Here is a 17,125-nt window from a genome sequence, read left to right as displayed (position 1 = left end):
GTGGTGATCCCTTTGCATTAGAGCTGGTGTAGTGAAACTTGCATTGCTGCTGCCCTCTTTGCACTCTTTCTGCGGATAAAAATAGAGAACTTCATATTTCCAGAGTGACGTCACCTTTTACATTGCAATAAAGTCACTTAAGGAAACTAGGGTTGAGTTATTCTTTGGTGGATAGAGGGATAGTTCTGGCTTCCCCACCTGCTTGTGAGTCAGCCAACTGAGCCCTTTGGTGGGCACCTCCCCTTCTACTTTAAAATATGTGCTACTGATTAGGGGGGAAATGTCTGGTTGCATTTTCTAGTAAGGATGCTAAAATTAGTGTATTTCTAGTGTGTAGGCATTAAGGCCACATAAGAGAAAGAAGTGTATGTCTCATTAAATATAATGGGCTAAATTCATCACTGTGTGGCTGGGCACTGGGGCCAGTGAAGTTGTGTTCACTTTCAACAGGGCAGATTTTGCTCTAATGTATATTGAGGTATTCAACTGCTATTCATGTGACTTATAGAAATGATACCAATGCAAAAAAGCCTCATCTTTTGAAAGCAAACTTTCTCCAGGCCATTTAAAAGAGAGATGGCAAACATGTTTCTCTTGTATACAATATAATATATTCAGCGGGTAGCATTGTTAACGCAGTTTTTTCTTGTAGCAATGCCTAGACTACAGCTAAGTGATTTCTTTTATTTTTGTTTCAGAATCATACGATGACCCAACATAGCAGTTAGTGCAATGCCCATCCCTTCAGGAGACTCCTTTGTGGCACAAAAAGGGAACACGTTTTACTCTTTGCACGAAACTTTCATTGTTAATGTATATTATTCAGAAACATTGTATTGTACCATACAACTTGTATTATCAAAACTGTTGGATGTTCATGTGTTTGAACTTTTGAGCACCGGATAGACTTCCTGTATATAAAGTGTTGCACATGTATTATGTTGTCTGATACTAAAATGGTCTTATAAAGACAAGTGGACTTGGGCCCTATTCAAGAAAGATTAAAATAATAATGTGTGAGGAAAAAGGCTTAAGAAAATGTCATTTTCAAGAAAGAGGGAGAAAAAATAGCTATGTTATACTACAGCTGTTTGGCCTTCCTTTCATGTAAACTTAAGTCTAGAATCTCTCTCTTTTGGTATACAAACAGATGAATCCGAGACTATTTTTTATTGCTGAAGATTCTTGCAAAAAACATGAAAAGACTCTTTCTCACAGAGCAGGAACCCACCGTTGAATAAGGCCCGTATATATATTTGTAAGCCTTGCGATATGACAGATAGCATTACCATATATGCAATAGTTGTTATGTAGATTGTCAAAGAAACTTTTTTTTCCTGAATACCATTTGAAGCTTTGAGTGTTCAAGACTTTCCTTAATGATTTCACACAGCCAAATTCTTGACTCAGTTGAACTAACCTGTATGTTACTGTTATTAATGTTTACTCTGCGGTCTGAACCTGGAGATTACTGGAATTGTTTTCCAAGAGGAAATAAATTCAGTTTACCATTATGTATGAGTGCGATTGTGTCTTTTCTTTTTCTTATTACAGTACCATTAAAAACAGATCTGCTGCTTCACTGTAGTTGAAACATGCACTTGAAGAAAATAGTCACTGATTTTTTTTTCCAATTAGCAAAGTCAATAGTTTTACTCCTGTTTGCTTGATGCTTTGGCTTCTAATGGGTCATAGTTTATCCAAAATTTCTAATAACCTCAAGATGGAGCAATTATTACATATTTCACATGCAGTGCAAGCTTCAAACCCTGGAGAGAGAGAAGTATTGCCTAGTGATCTGAGTACGGGATTCAGAACCAGGAATGACCTCAATTCTAAACCCAACGCTGACACTGATTCTCTAAACCTGAAGTCCCTTACCCTTTCTGCTGTCATGGACAGTGGAAGGGGGACATGGCTAGAGCATGCTGCAGTACAGGGATCTCCACCAGCACAATGTCCACTAGGGGGCTGTTATAAGCCAGTGTAACTTAGCCCTGGCTAAGGGCTGAATTGGTCCCTGGCTGCTCTCAGTGTTGAGGAGAAGGGGAAAGGCCATGCAAAGCCACATTTGCCCATCGGTGTGCCAAACACTGCTCCAGCTCACCTGAGAATTCATGCCAAAGACATGCTTTAGATATGTGGGCATTGTATATCCTGTTGCATGAGTTGCTTGATTTATCCTATTGAAACTAGTGTTGCTGAAATATTGCAGTCTTAGAATTGCACATCACAACAGTCCAGATGGCTGGAAGTGATGGCTTAATACTGTCCGTGTAGATATAAAGTGTGTTTTCCAGTTTGCTGACTGTCAGATTTTGACTCTCCATAGTTGGAGAGTGGAGGGCGGTGGAAGCAAAGTATGAAAGTCTCTGGTTGCCAGATATTTCAAGAAAAATGTGTCCCATTTAAAACTCCAGCCTCAAGAATTTTATGCATATTTTGCCAAGTACAAAAAAGAAATTCCTGGGTTTTGTATGAAATTCTCATTTGTGCTGACAAAAGGATAAACTCAGGCAACAGTACACAAGGCATGTAAAATGCCAGATCTATTTATAAGTCAGAAACTGTTTCCATTTTCATTCTCATTAATATATTACTCATCTCTGCCAAATTGGATGTGATGATAAGTTCTTTATTCCTGACAGATACCTTAAAAGATATCAGACATTTCAGCCTTCGTGTATGAAAGCGTGACATATTGGTAAAGACTGAAAATAGCATGTTTCTAGTAGAGTTCAAATATATAAGAAATATTACACCCTACTGTTTTTGTAAATGCCAGAGTGCCACTGAGTTGAGACAGATGGTAGCTGAGAAAGATGCAATCTTATAATCAAAAGCTAAAATATGTCAAAAATATGTTAGCAAGCACAACGCAGCATATTACTAGCATCTCATATCATGACAGCTTGCAAAACATGCAAAGATGTTGAAATTCTAGTTATGTAAATAAAGTAACAGTAAACAGATCAACAGCAAATGTGATGATGGCTTTATGCATTGATTGTCCCTTCAGTTTAGTGCTGGGGAATAGGAAGGTCTTATGGTCACATTCATTCCCAGATGGATTCTAAGAGCTGGTTGCTAGTATCAAGTGCTGGAATCCACTTACCTTTTTGTGAGAAACAAGTTTGTTGGTGATACCTAAAAAGCTGTTTAAATAGATTACGGAAGACATTCAAACTTCCCAGTGAGGACTGAGTTTTCTGTGGGGATTTATCACAGCATTTAGAAAAACAGCAAGAGACACATATCATCGTGCTCAATACGCAGCAAGGCTGTGTGTGGATGTTTGTGCGCACTTGGGCTACGGCATGCTATCCACCTGTTTGGGTCAGCAAGAGCTACAATGAGCCAATCCTAAAACCGGTCACCAGAATGCGAAGGGGGGAAATCTGTTTCTCAAGGAGGTTTTGCTAGATTGATGGATAAACTGTCCCGTCACCTCTGAGACCCTGACTTTAATCCCATCATTTCTAAGAGACATGAGTTTTACTGTGATAGTCTAATGAAATGATTAGTCCAGAATTGCCCAGGTTGAAGGGAGAATACATATAGAATTTATATTGCAGAAATGCCGTAATTTATCCACTTAACATTTTGAGCACAGGACTTCTGAGGAAATGTACTAGTGTCTGTCTACACAAAAGATGATCAGGCAATGGTCACTAACCTTTATGATTCCGAACACCCCAAAATAAGAACTTTTATCAAAACATTTCATATGTGGTTGCCTAAAGTTAGGCACTTAAATCCATGTTTAGGCACTTAAATAATAAGGGAATGAACACTTGCAACTCCCAGGGAGAATGGTGTTTATCATAGCTTCTTTGATAAACTAACAGAACAATATTCTCATAGCTTTTCCTCATTTGGGGCACCCTTGTATAAAGAACTGTCAACAGTTGTCAAAAAAAATAGCATGAAGAGAATTCTAAAATAGGCTTATGTTTGCTAACTGTTTCTAGATGGCAGAATCCAACATGGAATCCACTCCATGTTTTATTGACCATTATTCTAATCCTGATGTGATGAACTATCTACGTATGTTCTTTTGCTTTGTTTCACTACCATTGTCCTCAACAAAAGGGAGGGGGAGACGTCCCTTACATACTGACATATGGTACCTTCTATTTATAACAAGATTAACAATTCATTCACACCTTGACTGAATCCTGCTTTATTGAGATGTCACAACAGATTCGCACAATCTGCAAAGGGAAAGACTTACAACTGTTAATATTGTGACAACCAAGACACCTAACAGTAAATGAATCATAATTGGTGACAATTAGATATAATTCAGTGTGAAAACAGAATATTGTGTGCTGCTGTAAAGTGTGATGGTGAGAAGGACTCCTTTGAATGATCCTGTCCATAAATTCAGAAATGTAACCTTGATTCCAGTCTAATGTATTCATTCATACATTATTGCTCAATTAATGTTCAAAGAGTCTTTACGTCTTAGTGGTAAATGTACCATTCTCTTTTAAATGCTTGCTCCACTTCTCTTTAGCATGAACAAATTAGGCATTTTACTGAATCCATTCAATACATATGGCTTTTCCCCTTACTTTCACTTCCTTTATTTTTATGTATATGAGGGTTTTTCATTATATTATTATTATTATTTATTATTAGTGAACTGTGAATGCTCTAGTAATGGACTCCCTGAGGAAGCTGGAAGTCCCAGGCTACCAACTCTTACATGCAGATCATCTTCTGTGTGTGAAGCACAAAGCATGACAAGATCTCACTCATGTTTCAAAGCTCTCTCTCTTTTCAGAGCTATTTGTTATTGTCTCCACCATCACAAGTTTAAAAAAAGAAAGTTAATTAAATATGGAACAAGACTGAGCAACATCTTTTAAACCATCATGTCATTAGAACTGGATTCCTCTGAGAGCCGCTTAAAAGGGGTTTGAGAACAATGACTGTTCAATCAGATATTTATGGGCATAGTTATGTAAACACACTCTTTATTGTCTATGTATATTTAATATAATTATCAGTTTTGTACTCGGACTCTCAGGAGACCCAACAAATCACAGTGTTGCTTTGAAAATGTCAGCAGAAAAGACAATTATGTTGCTAGCAAATATTCATAAATTATATTAAAAAGTTCTATGAAAATTTATCGTACGTAGCAGAACCCTTTGCACCAATAGAGTAATCACTGTATTTCTTTGATTTGAATGCTTATTATAAGTAGCAAGGAAGTAACTTGAAAAACCTTAAAGGCACAAGAGCTTACTAATCTTGGCAAGTAGGGCAGTCTACTTTCTGGACATAAGAACAAGTATTATTAATGATTTATTTGATATGTTTTATTTTCTTTTAAATAAGATTATTGAAACTAGAAACAACTGATTCTGATCCAGACTAACACGGCTACCCCTCTGATACTTGATTCTGTCAAAATGTTAGTACACAGGGACATATGTAACTCATTTTAGATTTTTTTAGATGATTCCTAGTATTTCACAATATTTTTGACTTCCTCTTTTGCTCATCATATGTTAGAAAAAACAAGTGGAGAACTGAGACATTGTTCAGTAACTTAAATGTGCTATGCTTATGCTAAACCAATGTGTGTGCTGGAGTTAGATAAACACCTAGTAAGTGCTTGCACTTCATTTCTTGCAAAATATGCAATCTGCAGATCAACATCTTAATTAGCAGCTAATGACATTTGAATGGGAAGGTTAATGTTAAGCACACAAATGCAGTTAAATAAAGTAAAAATGACATAAATTGAGATATTCTATTCTTAATTTATTTTAAGGATAAATCTACATAAATCAAACATAATCATATGTACAAGTAATATTACAGTCCTTAGTTATATGCTAGACTGTATTCCCTGAGAACTAACTGTCCTTTCTAGTACACCTTATACTAGTGATCAATGGTAATGTTCCACATCACTAATGAAGAAAAGAGAATTTGGTCTTGTTTTGTCCTCCCCAGTGAAATAAATACACTTGATCCACAGACCTAATCTTCTGTTGAACACACAATGGCTTCTGAACAAGCACAAGATGGAGGAGGGTAGAGTTTCATGCTCCTTATTTTAAACTTCATTTTTGGTTTTATGTTTTCATTGACAGTAGTTATTCCTTGTGTGGTTTGGAGTGGAACAAAATGGGGAAGTCTGCAGTCATGTGCTGAAAGATGCTGTTATGCATCCAGTACCACCTTGAGTCATTAAGAACTTGGATAAGAGATCTGAAATGGTTTTATTGATTCAGTTGGTAGCACTGTTGCCATTGAGATAGATACTGAACCAATGCCCTCCCATGGGCTGGGGGCTCTGTGCTTCTGGGGGATGCTATCTTTCAGCTGAAATATAAAGCTGGCCATGTACCATTATAGATCCTATGGTCCTTTTTGTAAGAGTAACTGTGTTAGTCTCTTCTAATAACTCAGTTCTAGATAGGAGGAAATAATCAAGTGACCTCATTGGTGTTGAGATTTCCCTTCTAGAAAACCTGATCTCAATCAGACCCCATCCTCATTTATGGGACCAATTATATGACTATCCACACAAAAACATGTATCATGTCAGGGGACCATGTTAGAATGGGTAAACCATTCTGTAACATAATTATAACACACTATGCCCCCCATCTACACTGGCAAGATCTAACCATGCTCTATATAACATGGTCAGGCACTACTGTGCTCCTCATGCACATGCCCTCAAATAATAGGCAGGAGGACACATGAAATCAAAACCACTAATGCAGCAGACAAGATGGAAGGTAGAAGAAATACTACAGTGGTGTAGATATATTGATATTCCCACCAGATAGTCATCTTTCAGGTTTCTCACTCTCTTTGAGAAGTGAGGGTTAGTTGTAATATCCTGGCCTGTGCTGGTGTTCCCACATTTTTATCTTACTCTCCTCCTCCATCTCTTCCTCTCTCATATTTTCCTCTCCATCTCTTTACTGGCATGGTTTTAATTGTTTAATGATCGACAAAGGACCGTTTTGATTTTCTTAATTAAATTGGTGAACCTGCATCTGATTTGACTGCTAGGTCACCAGGATATCTCATTCTTGATGAGTTTAAGATTCATGTTGATTCTCTCTCTCATCCTTTGACATATTTTATTTCCAAACATCTTTATTCTTTTGGCTTAACTCAGTAGGATTAATTTTCCGACATGAATGAACAATAATCTGTTTGATTAGATGATAGCTTTTGATGTGTCATTTGTAAATCTTTCATCCTTATTCATTGCTTTTTTTCAACTCAGTATATGACTTTTCTTGACTTCTTTTCTCCTCTCAGTACTAACTACCACCCCATATAATCTCCAGTCTTTTAGAATCTTCTATACTCACTGAACAGTGGCTTCTGTTTTTAGAAATTTTATTTCTCCTACAACACATGTAGCATCAGGTGGGACTGAAAAATTCCCCTTAACACTGTTTTGTTATAGCTGCAACTGCCCATATATAAATTCAGGTGAGTACACATTTGTAGTGTAGAGTAAATCCTCACAGGCTGTAGTGACTGTCCAGTTCCAGATTTGACAGAGCTTTATGATTTTAGTGTTGTTTGGGGGAAGTCTGAATTGAACTGTTACTATCAATTGAAGTCAATTGGGCGGCTGCCCTATTCAGAACTCCTTGACTGAATTTTAAATCCTAAGAGGCCATCTTCTTCCAATGATAACATGTTTTCAGAATCCTTCAGCACGTTCTGAATGATCAGATTTTGCAAACAACATCAACACCTCTCCTCAGTGTCCTCCAGTGATTTTCTTGGCCCTGCTTTTTCAGTCTGTTGGTCTTCCATTGTTTCCCTCTTTGAAATTTTGAGCCAAATGGAAGAGAAGATTAAAGAATTATCCAGAGGTTACATTCAACTGTTTGTTTGTTCGATTCCTAGCTCACTGGGTTGTTCAAAGGAGCGCCTGGACATATGAATGATGTTATACTACCTGTACTTATTTTCTACTTTCAGATTCTCAGGGCTGACTTCTGTCATGGTGGAGCCAATTTGAAAACTTTCTAGACTGCTCTGAAGAAAACACTACTAATTGTCATCCTCTCTTGAATTTTCCTTTCTTGTTAGCTTCTATCGAATGTAGAGATGAGGCTGAACTTCAGAAGCTCCTTGAACTTAAGGATTTATTTGACAAATTTAAATTGATCTGCTCAGTTTACAGCACCAAGGACATTGCTTTGCTTCATTGTCTTTCCTGACCATGATTTTATTTCCTTTTTGTTACTGTTTGATACTTCTGTAGCATTTTGATGCCATTAACCAGAAGCTTTTATTCCAGCTAACAAATATGTGTGCTGCTCTATCTTTAACAGCATTTGCTTGGTTTGAATTGCAGTATGCACAATATGCAGAATGCACAATTTATGGTTTTTGATCCTCAGGTTTCCTGTTCCCTAATTTGCTTCTGGGTTCCCCTAGAGGTTTATCCAAGAACTCATTTTCCATGGCATTTATGTTTCTTTTTTGAGCAATATTATTCATAGGTCCATAGTGTCACCTATGAGTTGATGGCATCCGTATCTGCTCTGTGATGAGCCCCTCAAGTCACATGAGAGCACACACAATTTTGCACTATTGCCTTTTCTGATAGCCAAGAATTGGTGTCTCCACCTATCTCAAATTAAATGCTGTTTAAAGGGAGCTCTAACTAGTTGGGTCCTCCCAATTGAGGTATTTTATCTGGGAAAATCCCCCAATCCTCTCCCAGACAAGAGAACATCCATGAGAGAACTCACTCCTAGTGCAGAAATGATCTTTCTTGCCATCAGAGACTATCAGTGCCACTCTTTAATACATCAAAGAGGTCACTAATGAGCAGGACATGGAACACGCCTGCATCCCAAAGACTGTGATAGGAGCTGTGGGTTTCAGTCTCCACTCTTTCACAGCAGTTTTATATCAGTCTAACTCTCTTGAGGTTGATGGGGTTACTCTAATGTGAAACTGGTCCAGCATAGTGGGAAATCAAATCCAAGAGAGAGAGAGAGAGTGTGTGTGTGTGTGTGTATTACATTCAAAGAACATTATTAAGATTGCAAAGTCAAGCACTCAAAGGTTAAGAAGTTCCATAATTAAGGTTGCCTGTGCAAACTTAATTCAGCCCCCTCGTGCATACCCTCATGGTACAGTCTTTAATTACATGATCACATGGTATTTTTTCTACAGGAACCCTGACTCATTCAGTCCACAGAATGTTTTCATCTCATTGTTTAATGTGTGGCCCTAGGCCATGTGTATTGCACACTATTCAGTCTTGCTCTGAAGATAGAATTATTAATTTCCTCCTGGGCTTTTTTATGGTGCATCCCTGTAATATCTGAGTGCTTCACAAATATTAATTTCACAAAGCCCCTGTGAGGTAAGGAGGTATTATTATCCCTATTTTACAGATAAGGAACTGAGGCACAGAGAGATTAAGATCAAACGTATCCACCAATTCTGGGCACTCAATTTGAGGTGCTTAGGATCTGACTTTTCAAAGTACTTAGCATTATATATGTTCAAAACACAGCTTCCAATTACTTCAGGTGCAGCTCTGAGTGATTAGCACTTCCGCAAATTAGACCCCAGTCTCTCAAATCAGGCACCCTGAAAATAAGGAACACACAATGCATGATCACCTGTGAAAAGTTTGCTTTAAGTGACCATGCAGCATCACATAGGAACTCAGCAACACAGTAGAATCCAGTTCCGAACATTCAACTGCCTTAACCATTAAACCCTCCTTTCTCTGCCTGCAATCCCTGCCTCATTCACTACACATCTTCCAACTTCTACGACAAATGCGGTAGGGGTCCTACAGCCAACAGCTTCCTTCACTATACAACCCTGATTCTTCTCCAGAACAGATCCATCCTATGCACTGAATGAGGCTGGGATCGTGTGGGAAAAACTTAATTTTGGCATTTCCTGACTTTTGAATGCTTGGTTTTGCAACCTTAATAATGTTGTTTGAACATATTTTTGTGTTTAATTTCCTCAGTTTTTTTAAAAAGCAAACTGAAAAAAACCAGGAATTCCATCATGTGGCATCATATTGACACCCACATGGTTCATCAAGCGGGCTGGAACCTTGAGACCCACCTCACAGACTTATGCCATTTAAGCTGATGAAGTAACTGAGAGAAGCAGTATCTTGTCATCCTCTATGTGGACCAGTACTACAGAGGCATGGAATACTTTGCCAGTGGGTTTCACAGCTATTCGCTGACATCAGCAGAATGGTGAACCTCAGGAATCTTGGGTTTCATTCCATGTTCTGAGGCGAGTGTGCTGTCGTAGACAGATTCTTCAGCTTCTTCCCCCACACTCCCAAGCTATCCCCACTCTCATCCTATTTCCTTATCACCAGTCTCCTTTCCCAGCCAGTCCCTGTCCAAACCACCCTCTGGCTCCTCATTTGATCTATCTCTCTCTGTCACAACCACTCCAGCCTCCAGTTGTCTATGTTCTCCATTGGCTTCCAATCCCAGTCTTCTTCCCTGGGCTTCTCATCAAATTTCTTTCCCTTGGCTCTTTGTTCCAACCTCTTTGCCTAATCTGGTGGTTCTCAAATGATTTTTTGCTGTGGCCACAGTTTTGACAGTGAAATATACTAGCACCAATTTAGTCACATGGTTCTTTGGAAGCATCAGGTAAATAAAACAATAAATCTTTTCGATGTAAAGTATAAGATGTACTTTTAATAATACCACAAAAGTTGCACTGTTATTACTAACTATAACAATTTGATTTTACAGAGATTTGATGAATTCGCTGTCTGAAAATGGTTTGTGATGCTGCCCAATGCAATAACTTTCCTTGAATATGCCAAATCTGTGATTTCAGTACAGAAAGGGCTTCAGTTTCTTTTGTTGTTGAACTATTTCACTACTGGTTTTATCCAAGAGCTTTTTATGCAGAAAACTGTGGCCACAGTTTTTCTCTACTTCTGACTGATGACTTTTATAATGATGTGGCATCGCATGTGATGTCATCTGATGAAGTTTTGCCATACATATGGCACAGATCGCAATGGTTTTCCGATAAATTTGGTTCCATCAAAACTAAATACTTTTTCCTCACTCATTATTAAATACCATCTTTTTGCCATGTAAGTCACGGCACTTTGCTGAAGGTAGTGCTGACAAGCCAGGGTTACCTGTGTCACGCGTAGTGGTTTCAACATAAGCTGTTTGCATCTGTTCTTTCTTTTTAGCACCCAGGGTTCATATATCCATAGGAGCACATGAAAAAAGTTGACGCTACTACTATGTTGTGGGCTGCCCCTGCTAGAGGGTTCCTCCCAACTGGAACCTTTGGGGAGCCTTCTGGTGGCCACATAGTCAGGCTGCTCCTTGGGTCTATCCCCATCTCCTATGCTCCAGCTCTGGGCAGCCATGTCCCAGCACCAGCCTGTGCTCTCGCCCTGCTGGACCCCTACAGTCATGACACACGTCCTGCACTTGTGCTCCCTGGCCAACAGTGCCAGCCCTGGAGCTGCTTCTGGGACTCAGCTTCCCAGCAGCAGCTGCACCATGCAGCTTCTCCCACCCAGTATCTCCCTACTTCTGCCTGGCTCCTCCCCCAGTCAGGTGGCCCATTAGTGAGTGACATTCCCCTCCTCCAATGGGAGGGAAACAGGGAGGTCTGGCCAATCAGGTCCCGGTCAGTGCCCCCTTGTCAATCAAGGCAAAGGGGATAGGGAGAGAGGGCTGGTCCTATCCCACAGATAGAGGCAGCAGCCCTACTATTCAATAACGAAACACCATTGGGCCCGGCTTGGGCTGGTGCTGCTGCAAGGAGCAGAACCTGTCACTGCAGCAGGGAGTTTAGAGAAGGGGCTGTGGGACCCCCAGGGTCATGGTGATCACACACAAAGTCCCTGGTGGTCACATGCGGCCACCATAACTACACTTGAGAATCACTGGCCTGGTCCATCCCAATTCTCCTCCTGTATCCTGCCTTCTTTATTCCCACAGTTTTCTTGCCCAGCCAGTCCCAATCTGTCCCGATAGATCCTTGTCCAATCTCTGTCTCATCTTCCCACCCACTAGGGTCGCCAACATTCTAATTGCTGACAATTTGCCCCGCCCCCTGCCCTGCCTCTTTCCCTCAGGACCCACCCCTCACTCCCCCTACCTCCGTCGCTCACTCACCACCCTGCCTCCTCACCACCCTGCCTCTCCCTCTCCTGGGACTCACCTGCTCCCTGCAGAGCCAAGCGAGGAGGAGCTGATGCGGAGCCTGCCTGCCTGCCTGCCCGCCCGGGGCACAGTGCTCAGGCTCTGGCTCAGAAAAGGAGCGTAGTTAGCACACTCGCAGCCTTTTAACATTCCCCCTTCCCATTCTTTCTCTGTCATTGTACAACTGTATTGAGCTTTTCCTGATGTCATTTAATCTCCCCATTGACTTATAATTAATACTGTATTGCCAGGACTGGGAAAATCAGGGCACAGTGGGGGTTGGTCCCTGTAGCAAGGGGCCAGGACTGGAGCAATCAGGGCCCAGTGAGGCAGAAGAGGAGGCAGACAGGATTCCACACACACCCCTCAGGCAGCAGCACCTACCTCTTGAAGCCCAGCCCTGAAGCCAGCTTCTGTCAGGAGTCAGCAGCTGAGTAGAGAGCAGCTCCTCCATGTGACTCCAGCCAAGGCTGCTGCTCTTCCCACCCCCTAAGTGGCAGAAGCCAGTTACTGCAGCCACCCAGGCTTTTATTGTCAGGTCAGCTGTGCTGACCTGATGCTGCCAGGCTCCCTTTTCAAACAGACGTTCCAGTCAAAAAACGGAGGCAACCCTACCACCCACTGACACTTACTTCTTCTCCCAGTCCCAGTCTCCTCCAAGGTCAGATTAGATAAGATCCTTGATGCAGAGACCAGCCTTTTGTTCTGTGCTTGTACAGTGCCTAGCACAAGGAGGTCCTGATCCTTGACTAAGGCTCCGAGGCGCTCCTGCAATAGAAATAATGAGCTAAGAACTCTGGTCAGATTTGCCACAAAACCCAGTAATAGAATTTTCAAACTCATGATGCTTGAGTGGGTTAAAAATTGGGCAAAATGTGTTTTCCCAGTTCAATCCTATTTTAACAATGACCTCTTTTGAGACTTGTAATTTCAGATCAGTTAGCTACAGTATTTTTCTTCACCCTTTCTCCTAATTTATTGACTGTGAAACAGCTGCTATTTTGCAACCCTTTTACTGATTCCTGTACACACAGGCCTAAACTTTCAACATTGACTCGCGATTTTGGGAGCCATCTGAACACCCACCCTCTGAAAAAATCTGGCCCCTTTCAGGTGTCTCAAGGTTGGCACCCCAAAAAAAATCAGTAGTCACTTTCTGAAACTTAAATCAGAGTTTTAAAATGGTTTGGTGTCCTTTGGGAGAGAGTGTGTATTCTAGGTGTTGTCATTGTATTTTGTTATTTGTTTGCTTATTGTTTATTATATTTTCATCGGGCATTCAAAATTACTCCCTTTTTATATGTAACACAGTACTGCAATTTGAGCAATCCCATGGGCCCTGAGTACAGAAGGTACTTAAGCATGTGCATAACTTCGAGCACGAGTTGGCTCATCAAAGTCAATTAGACTAGTCATGTGCTTAAAGTTACACACATGCTCCTCTAACTTCCTGAACTGAGGTCACATATTGATCTGCAAGGCCCTATTCTAATCACTGGACCCCCTGCAAGTGGAGCCCTGTACTTCTGTGGAACCACATTGACTGTACATGGGTTACTTATGAGAAGTTAATTATATATAAGCATGATCAATGTGCAGCATAGTATACCACTCCTCACACTACACCCCTGTGTTGGGATATTATATAGTTAAACAATTTGAAGTTAATTAAGAGTATTGGCTTGGAACTAAATCAGGAATCTCACACATCTGTGTTCCCTTCCTAGAATAGAGGCAGTTTAAAGAGTGCCTCAAGCAAAACACATTATTTTGTACCTTGCTAAAGTTTTTTCTCTGTTAACCTACATTGTGAGATGCCTATGAGCATCTTTTTAACAATGCTGGGTGATTTCTAATTAATCATGAAAATTATTATTTTTATGCACCCTAATATCGTCCTGCATAATTTAGAGTGAGTTTTCTTAATGTCTGTAACATCACAACATTGCAAGACTCTAGTGTATTTGGATGTCTATTGGTGATTAACTGTTCTAGGACCAAATCGCCAGTGTCCTAAGCATGAGACATCATCCTTACTGTAAATTATACTTGTTTCAATAGAGCCTTCTCAAGGCAAGCAGGCTAGGCATTGCTTGCAAGGGCGGCTCCAGGCCCCAGCACTCCAAGCGCGTGCCTGGGGCGGCAAGCCGCGGGGGGGTGCTCTGCCGGCGCCGTGAGGGCAGCAGGCAGGCTGCCTCCGGCGGCTTGCCTGCAGAGGGTCCGCTGGTCCCGTGGCTTCGGAGGACCTTCCGCAGGACCGGCGGACCCTCCGCAGGCAAACCGCCGGAGGCCTGCTTGCCGTGCTTGGGGCGGCAAAATCCCTAGAGCCGCCCCTGATTGCTTGCCCTGTTTAAATCAGATATGTTATGATTTTTAACCTCCGCTGTAAATTGGCTTTGATCGCACCTTTTCATGTCACTTTCACGTAAGCCCATTCAGATGTCACCTGCCTCCAATGATTTGCTTAAAGTTCTACTTAAAAGAAAAAATTACTTCACCAGATTTCCAGGCCTTCAATAATAAGCAATTTGGTTTTGATACTGCAGTTGAAATCATGTTGTTATGATGCAGTTTATTTTTGTATATGATGCAGTATTTTGTATACTGAAAGGACATGTTTTGTACTAAAACAATAATAAGCATTAGTTCGTTCTTTGTTTACTGTTGCACAGGAGTTACAGTACAGTACTAACTATGCTGGGTGATTTTCAGACAAAAAGGGACAGACCCTGCCTTGTTCCAATCTAAAGAAGGAGAGGCAGAAAAGCAGACCGGGATTATAAGGAAAAGAGTGTAACACATAAAGAAATGATCAAGGAACCTGCCTGGGCACAATGAGGTTAGGAGCCACAAGACTCATTATAGGCAGGACAGCAAAAGTAGATCTTCAATAGGGATTGAAGCCTGGAGCGATTGAGGGGCCTTACAGGTCAGCACTGGAAAGTCTTGTCAACCTGAAGGAAGGCACAGACACAGTAAGCAAGGAACTGATGAAAGGTCAACTGAGGATGGATATACTGGGAGAACAGAGGAAGCAGGCATGACTGAATTAACAGATTTATAGTATATATATATATATATATATACAAATTAAAACAAACAAACAAATACAGCATAGTACAAGTATAATTCTGACTTTATTCATTTGTTATCACAGATGGACAAACATTGATCTGGGTCTGCATTCTCTCATAGTCCACACAGAGGAACCCATGAAGATGATTTCTGCTGGAGGCACGAGAGATTTAAATGAGCATGGGATGGGCAAATGACATACATGCTAAACTGTGCTCATCCTTCCACCCTGATCCCAAGTCCCACTCTGAAATACCACTTCCATAGATCCACAATGGTAGAGGGCCTGTAGACTGTCCCTCCTGTGATTTTTAGTGGAAGCTGGAACAGTGTGCTCAAAGCACGCATAGGTGTGGTAGAAAACACACCAACAGGTCACTGTTCCTTATAACACCCCCTCAAACACTGAGTCATGATGGTTCTCATCTATACTGTAAAGTCGCTCCAGTAGTAAAAATTGCTGTCTGCCATTACCATTGTTCACTGCATCTCTGAAGAAGGGCAGAGGTTCATGGCTCTTTGCCACACTGCAGCTATATGGATGCACACTATGGTCTTGGGAGACAGGCCAGCCCTCGCTTACAGACAGTCCCCCAACCTGAAGCAAATACCAGCAACCACACACCACACAACAAAAACACTAACCCAGGAACCTATCCTTGCAACAAAGCCCATTGCCAACTCTGTCCACATATCTATTCAGGGGACACCATCGTAGGACCTAATCACATCAGCCACGCCATCAGAGGCTCGTTCACCTGCACATCTACCAATGTGATATATGCCATCATGTGCCAGCAATGCCCCTTTGCTATGTACATTGGCCAAACCGGACAGTCTCTACGCAAAAGAATAAATGGACACAAATCAGACATCAAGAATTATAGCATTCAAAAACCAGTCAGAGAACACTTCAACCCCCCCCTGGTCACTCAATAACAGACCTAAAAGTTGCACTACTTCAACAAAAAAACTTCAGAAAAGACTCCAATGAGAAACTGCTGAATTGGAATTAATTTGCAAACTGGCCACCATTAAATTAGGCGTGAATAAAGACTGGGAGTGGATGGGTCATTACACAAAGTAAAACTATTTCCCCGTGCTAATTTTTTCCCCTACTGTTGCTCACACCTTCTTGTCAACTATTGTAAATGGGCCATCCTGATTATCACTGCAAAAGATTTTTTCTCCTGCTGATAATAGCCCACCTTAATTGATTAGTCTTGTTATAGTTAGTATGGCAACACCCATTTTTTCATGTTCTCTGTGTATATATATCTTCCAACTATATTTTCCACTGCATGCATCCGATGAAGTTTATGCCTGTTCTTTTTGCTGATACAGACTAACATGGCTACCACTCTGAAACCTGACACTATGGTGTGTAATCATAGTTTAACTGAAAAACTAAAGATTTGAAGTAGATCAAAACGATTCGTCACCACTGGGTCAGGAATCCATGTTCCAGTGAAGGCAATCTCCAAAATTGGGCTGAAATAAAAATCAGTGATACTCCTGCTCTTCTTGCCTCTACATTTGCAGTGTTCATATATTTAAGGCAGGTGGGCTCCAGGACTGTTAGAAAAAGAGTCTGCAATGTTCCTGGAATGAGTTCTAGATTTGTCACTTTCCAATGTGTTTGGTACATGGGACATTTACACTTACAGTGACAAAATGAATGTTTGGCACTCAGGAAATGGCAAAAGTATATATGAAACTGAAGAAATGTCAAGAAGATAACTCTGTTTTTAATGTTTTAAGCCACATGTAGCAGTTCGTGTGTAGAGACTCTGCTCTTCCTTATTTAAAAACAAATAATGGGACTAGCTGGTATCAGGCATCAAACAAATTTGCAACTCAGT

General features: G+C 40.8%; 1 protein-coding gene across 8 annotated transcripts in view; it reads left to right on the top strand.

The window, feature by feature from the left end:
* Positions 1-1,467, top strand: part of ZNF521 (zinc finger protein 521) — a 272,635-nt gene extending 271,168 nt beyond the window's left edge. For all 8 annotated transcript variants that reach the window (XM_039525126.1, XM_039525125.1, XM_039525124.1 and 5 more), the window contains one exon: positions 699-1,467. In XM_039525126.1, the coding sequence (XP_039381060.1) occupies positions 699-728 (30 nt within the window). In that variant the 3' untranslated portion in view covers positions 729-1,467. The remainder of the gene's footprint in view (positions 1-698) is intronic.
* The last annotated feature ends 15,658 nt before the right edge of the window (positions 1,468-17,125 follow it).

The sequence above is a fragment of the Mauremys reevesii genome, linkage group 2 (genome assembly GCF_016161935.1).
Source record: "Mauremys reevesii isolate NIE-2019 linkage group 2, ASM1616193v1, whole genome shotgun sequence".
Lineage (NCBI taxonomy): Eukaryota > Metazoa > Chordata > Testudines > Geoemydidae > Mauremys > Mauremys reevesii.
This window is presented reverse-complemented; position numbering and strand designations above follow the sequence as displayed.